At 39.7% G+C, this 6,936-nt stretch overlaps 1 protein-coding gene across 1 annotated transcript; it reads left to right on the top strand.

Moving 5' to 3' along the window:
• Positions 1-332: 332 nt before the first annotated feature.
• Positions 333-6,683, top strand: ZBED8 (zinc finger BED-type containing 8). Its single transcript, XM_045551248.1, has 3 exons — positions 333-744; positions 1,561-1,638; positions 4,275-6,683. Exon 3 carries the CDS (start codon positions 4,324-4,326, stop codon positions 6,106-6,108), a length of 1,785 nt encoding a protein of 594 aa, XP_045407204.1. The 5' UTR covers positions 333-744; positions 1,561-1,638; positions 4,275-4,323; the 3' UTR covers positions 6,109-6,683.
• The last annotated feature ends 253 nt before the right edge of the window (positions 6,684-6,936 follow it).

The raw sequence follows: 6,936 nt of genomic DNA on the forward strand, positions 1-6,936 counted from the left end.
TCCTCCTCTCTTTCCTCATTAATTCCACGTGGAACATGGTAATTGTCAGAGTTTCATCATGTCCAAGCTCAAAACCTGACACAATAAAAAATTTTATATCCAGTGCTCTGAATGTTAAAAAGAGCTGTATTAGCTTTACAGTGCCTTCCATTCCTGCAATTCTACGGTTCATCCTTTCTGGTGGACACGATAAACAAAGAATTCCAGCTCCACTTAACACAATTCTAAAAAATTGGGGAGAACCAGTGCGCATGCTCCCCGCTCAAGCCCTCCGGCCCCTCGGCCTGTTGCTACCGCGCCTGCGTGCGAGGACCTGCCTCGCCTAGCCTGCCGGCGGGAAGCAGCCGGGAGAACCCGGATGGAAGTCTGGCCCGGCGGAGGTGGAGGTGGTTGCACGTCTTCCTGTTTCCCCGCGCTCCGCAGGTTCCTGCTGGGGAGGTCCGACCTGAGGAACCCCCGCCCGGACTGGTTCCGATGGCCAGAGGCTGAGCGGAGGGCAGAACTGGAACCTGAAACGGGCGCCTAAAGGAAGCGCGAGCATCCCTTGGGCCTGCGCCTCGGGCTCGGAGACGGGCGGGCGGACGCCGGGCGGCGGCTTTTTCGCTCGCGGCTGGCGCCCTTCGCTCGCCCGGCCGGCTTTAAAAATCTCCGTCCTTAACAGTAACACCGTCAGGCCCTATCAGTTAAGAGCTGCGTGTTCTTTGCATGCATTCTCATAATTAAACCTCCCAACAACCCCGTAAGGTAGGTACTGTTACTCCTTTGAAGGACTGAGGCTTGGAAAGGTCCCAGCCTGTGAGTGACCGAGCCACGATTCCAGGCGTTGGCCTCTGCGGGGCTGCCACACTCCCGCCCCCCTTTCTCCTGACTGTTGATTTTAACTGTAAAATGTGATGCGTAAATCCTCTGCCTCCCGAACACCAGCGCCTACCGTGAAATTGCACAGGCAGTGGCCAGATACAAGTTGAATTGTGTTTGGAGTTTTAGGCTTGCAACTCAACTTTGGTGTTTTCACTGCTGGAATGTATGTATTTTAGCATTCCCTGAATATTTCTGTTATGTGGATGTTCACTTGTAACTGATTTTTCTCTCAGTTGTGATACTTTTTCATCTCTACCCTTACTGCATACACTTGCAAAAACATTCTACTTTGTTATGTATCAGGTCTTCCATGCAACATTCTTAAGATAGCTCTCAGACGAATCGTTCTTGAAATGAATGATATCTGTCTTAAAATAATGCATTTTATCTTTTTATTGTGGAAAATTTCCAGCCTGCATTAAAATAGTAAGAATGGTGTAATGGTGTGTACCTGTCATCCAGCTTCAACAATTACCAACTTTCAGCCCATCTTTTATCTCCACCCCACTTTGTGTGTGTGCTGAAGTACAGTATTTCAGAGGAAATCCCAGACATCGTTTCACTTGTAAATAATTAAGTCCGTATTTCTAACAAAGGATGGCTTTTTAAAAACACAACCACAATACCATTATGACACCTGTTAAAATTAACAGTAATTCCTTATTATGATGATGCTTTTTTGATGTTTACATTTTTTAGGATATTGTAATTCCTAAATACCACAAAGGAGCAAGTGAAAATTGTGAGGTTCTAAAACACAAGAAAGCCTGTTGGGCGGTAAGTTCATCTTTGAGGATCTTGAAAATTCTTGCTATCTATTCTCCCTTTTTGAGTGGGATGGAGAATAATACTGTAAATACGGTAAATGGGTTTTCCTAAGAATTCTTTTGTTCAAATAGGTAAATTGTAAATCTTAAAATATACTTGAGTACCATAGTTAGGGTGGATAGGAATGAACTCTTAACAGTTCCTGTCATGATTCTAATGAGACTAAAGCAAAGCTTTTCCTTCGTTCCCTCTGCCTCCCCAAATATACATGGTCAATATACAAAACAAAATACAGAAAGGTAGACATTTTTATGGTGATGTCATTTTATTATCATTAATTAATGACACAAGTGGTGAATAGTCTTATTCCTTGAGATGAAGGTTTAGATTAACTCTTTAAACTTCAGATAGTCTTTTTTGATTGGCAGGCATCCTCCAGTTTTTAACTGGCTCATAACAAACAACCATGTGACAGACCAACTTGTTAGTTACATAGAAGTATGGTTTACAACCAGTTCATCTTGGCAGATCCACTAGAAAGCTGTTGCTTTAAATAGATATTCTTGGTTTTTGGGTTTTTTTTGTTTTTTTTTTTTGGAGAAGGGATCTTGCTGTATTACCTGGGCTGGTCTGAATCTCTTGGGCTCAAGCGATCCTCCAGCCTCAGCCTCCAGAGTAGCTGGGATTATACTTACGAGCCACCACGTCCAACTGTTGGCTTACTTATTGTGATTTTTTTTTTTATGGTCAAAGTGGGTATTTGGATTTAAATGTGTACCTGTTAAATTATTTCAGCAATATTCTGTGGCACGGAACTTTGGAAATTTTGGGGATTACTTACTTATCTGGGAGATAGAATTGTTTTCCAAGATCTATTTGAGCTTACCTGTGGATTATACCCTTACTCATTGCTAAGGAGAGAGAAAAAGAGAAAAGGCATGGCTTTCTTTTTTAAGTCCCTCAACTTTTAGAGGAAGCCATCATCAACTCAGAAAACTTAAATGCCTGTTAAAGCATTTGAACTGTTTAAATGGCAACCTGGAATATATGCAAACTAGGGATTGGCTTGAAGGATATATTTTTATTCCTCTAAATCTGACTTCCTACTAGGATGTGTTTCAGGATCACCCAGACAACTTTTACTTCATATTCCTTTGTCCTGCTTCTGGAGAAGATGATTTATTAGTTCTAAGATAGCAAAGGGACATCTATACTTTCAAAGGGGTTCCCAGTGATTGTGATGGACATCTGTTGTTACAGATCACTGTTCTAGTTACTGTTCGTAAGAATTACCTAAAATGCTTATTTAGAATAAGCCTCTACTCCAGTGCTAGAGAATCAGAATCTCTAAGAGTGGGGCCCAGGAATCTGCATTTTAGCAAGGGACCCAGATAATTCTTCCATTTACTAAACTAGAGAACCACTGCCTTCTATATCCTAATTTGGGGTTAAACCCAACATTAACAATGCTGCTTATTCTCATTCTATTATTTTGGCTTTTTTCTTGACTACTTTTATTGAGGGGTAAAAACTTAGATGAAAAAACATTGTGAAATTCCTTATTGTAGTTAAAGGTGTTCTCAGATGAGAGGAATTTTTCTGAAGTCTCAGTAATAGGAATAGTTGTGTTTCTCCTGAGCAAATTATTTCACTTTTATATATGGACAACTCATGGATTGATAGTATGTTACACTTAGCAGCAAGGAACCTCTGAGCCAAATTTGTAGCCTGCCTTTGTGTCAAAGGTGGCTTAATTAGATTTAAAGACCTGATTGAAATTCTCTGCTTAAGTTGCAGTCAGAGCTGCTCAAGGATCAAATAGTTTTACAGACCTGTTTAACCCTTAACTATTAAAAAGAACTAGCTGGGTGTAATGGCTCAGGCCTGTAATCCCAGCACTTTGGGAGGCTGAGGTGAGAGGATCACTTGAGCCTAGGAGTTTGAGACCAACCTGGGCAACGTAGCAAAACCCCTTCCTACAAAAAATAGAAAAATTAGCCGGGCATGGTGGTGCATGTCTGTAGTCCCAGCTAATCGGGAGGCTGAGGCAGAAGGATCACATGAGCCCAGGAGTTGGAGGCAGCAGAGAGCTATGATCGGGCCACTGCACTCCAGCCTGGGCAACATAGTGAGATTCTGTCTCTAAAAATAAAAATGAAAAAAGGAACTAATCACCATGTTCAAATCAGCCCTTCCTTAGAGTATTTAGTGAATCACTCCTTTCACTATTCAGTGGTTCTTAACTGAGAGAGTACCTATGTCTTTGGGGCAGAAGAGAAGGAGGGAGTGGTTAGTGAGATGCCCTTTCTAGGGATGCAAGAAGTACCAGATTTGTTTGTAACATACATTATTGAAAACAAATTGAGCCATAACTACAGTTCACCAATAAAGGACTTATTGGTATTTATAACTTCTCTGAGCTCAATCTCCCATGTATAACTTGCTGGCATTCGTTTATTCCAGGGCATTAGCTATGAGTTACTAGCTTTAACTTGTATTGTCATCCTGTCATGGCTTACTTCAAACTGCAGGTTATATTTAACATGTACAGGATAGCATGTGATGACAAGATAGCAGGTGATGTGGCTTTGTTTAAACCCCATTAGCCACTGATTTTTAATGTGTGGGTTATTTTACTCCCAAAGCAAAATTCTGTTTCATCTCTGGAGTACTACCTGAGAATTTTTGTGTGCCATGTCGAAGAAACGCAAATGGGATGATGACTATGTTCGTTACTGGTTCACCTGTACAACAGAGGTTGATGGAACTCAGCGCCCACAGTGTGTATTGTGTAACTCAGTATTTTCAAATGCTGACCTCAGGCCATCAAAACTGTCAGACCATTTTAACAGACAGCATGGTGGTGTAGCTGGGCATGATCTCAATAGCCTGAAGCATATGCCCGCACCATCTGATCAGAGTGAAACCTTGAAAGCATTTGGAGTTGCATCTCATGAGGATGCCTTATTACAAGCATCATATCAGTTTGCATATTTATGCGCCAAGGAGAAGAATCCTCATACAATAGCTGAGAAATTAGTGAAACCCTGTGCATTGGAAATAGCACAAATAGTTTTGGGACCAGATGCACAAAAGAAGCTTCAGCAGGTACCCTTATCAGATGATGTGATCCATTCTAGAATTGATGAAATGAGCCAGGATATCTTACAGCAAGTTCTAGAAGATATCAAAGCCAGTCCTCTTAAAGTGGGTATTCAGCTTGCTGAGACAACGGACATGGATGACTGCAGTCAGCTAATGGCATTTGTGCGATATGTAAAAGAAAGAGAGATCATAGAAGAATTCCTGTTCTGTGAACCATTGCAGTTAACCATGAAAGGGACAGATGTGTTCAATCTCTTCAGAGATTTCTTTTTGAAGCATAAGATAGCACTTGATGTATGTGGCTCTGTTTGTACTGATGGTGCCTCCTCTATGCTAGGAGAAAATTCAGAATTTGTTGCCTGTGTGAAAAAAGAGGCTCCTCATATCATGATCACACATTGTTTGTTGAATCCTCACGCACTTGTCGTAAAGACATTGCCTACAAAATTGAGGGATGCTCTGTTTACTGTGGCAAGGGTAATAAATTTCATCAAAGGGCGAGCTCCAAATCATCGACTGTTTCAGGCTTTCTTTGAAGAAATTGGTGTAGAATATAATGTCCTCCTTTTCCATACTGAAATGAGGTGGCTTTCCCGAGGCCAAATACTTGCTCATATTTTTGAAATGTATGAAGAAATAAATCAGTTTCTTCACCACCAAAGCAGTAATTTAGTTGATGTCTTTGAAAATAAAGAATTTAAAATTCATCTAGCATACCTTGCAGATTTATTCAAACACCTAAATGAACTTAGCGCCTCTATGCAAAGGACTGGGATGAACACAGTATCAGCTAGGGAGAAGTTATCTGCTTTTGTTAGGAAGTTTCCATTTTGGCAAAAACGAATTGAGAAAAAAAATTTTACCAACTTTCCTTTTCTTGAAGAAATAATTGTTTCAGATAATGAAGGAGTATTCATTGCAGCTGAAATAACACTGCATCTGCAACAGTTGAGCAACTTCTTCCATGGATATTTTTCTGTTGGAGATCTTGATGAGGCAAGTAAATGGATCCTGGATCCATTTCTTTTTAATCTTGATTTTGTCAGTGATGGTTATTTAATGAAAAATGATCTTGCTGAATTACGAGCTAGTGGCCAAATCCTAATGGAATTTGAGACAATGAAGCTTGAGGATTTTTGGTGTGCTCAATTCACAGTGTTTCCAAACCTGGCAAAGACAGCTCTAGAAATACTTACACCATTTGCAACTACATACCTTTGTGAGTTGGGATTTTCATCACTTTTACATTTTAAAACAAAGTCCAGAAGCTGCTTTAATCTGAGTGATGACATTCGTGTGGCTATTTCAAAAAAAGTTCCTCGTTTCTCAGACATCATTGAACAAAAGCTACATCTACAGCAGAAGTCACTGTAAGCTGGTATACTTTTTTAATGTATAATTTTAATATATTCTTAATATCATTGTAAAATTAAGCTGCAATTCTTTCTTTTATATTTATGGCACACTGAATTCTATGTTTAAAAAATTTAGCAACTCTAACTTTTAATGAGGCATGTGAAAGTGTGTTTTGAGAATGAGAACACAAACTGCAGAAAAGGTTAAGTATGACTACCTAGTTGATGCATAAGATTTTTCTAATTCTGAGTATCTGTTTAACCTGTTGATGGGTCAAATAAAAAAGACACTCAAGCACTACAATATCCAACTAAATGGCTTAATAATAGGCTAGGAATTGAGCCAAGAGAAAAGAGAAGACCCTCCCAGAAGTCAAAGGACAAAATGACAAAATCTCCCCATTTTTGTGAGGGTTATTATGGGGAGGTTAACGAAATCAGAAGAGGATTATGAAATATAATGGGAAAAAAGGATGATCTAGCTTATATAAGACTTATTTTTAAATGTACTCTTTGGAGTTAGTCTCACAATGTCCATTCCCCTAGATCCCGTGCTCTGAATACCATGATATTAATAAATATCCTAATACTGTATTAGTTACTGTTTGTCTTCTTTTAAATTGCTTCAGGACTCCAGGTCATCAAGGCTGTAAGATTCTTGAGCCTTACCCTAGATATTCTGATTTGCCAGGTCTGCAGTAAGGTCAAGGATCCCTATTCTTAACCAGCTTTCCAGATAATTCCAGTGGAATTTTTGAACCTTTGGCTTCATCTAATTTTTCCTCCACTTATTTTTTCTTTATTCTAAGCTTCTCATTTATATTACATTTTGGACTACATGCATTTT

Source organism: Lemur catta, chromosome 5 (genome assembly GCF_020740605.2).
Source record: "Lemur catta isolate mLemCat1 chromosome 5, mLemCat1.pri, whole genome shotgun sequence".
Lineage (NCBI taxonomy): Eukaryota > Metazoa > Chordata > Mammalia > Primates > Lemuridae > Lemur > Lemur catta.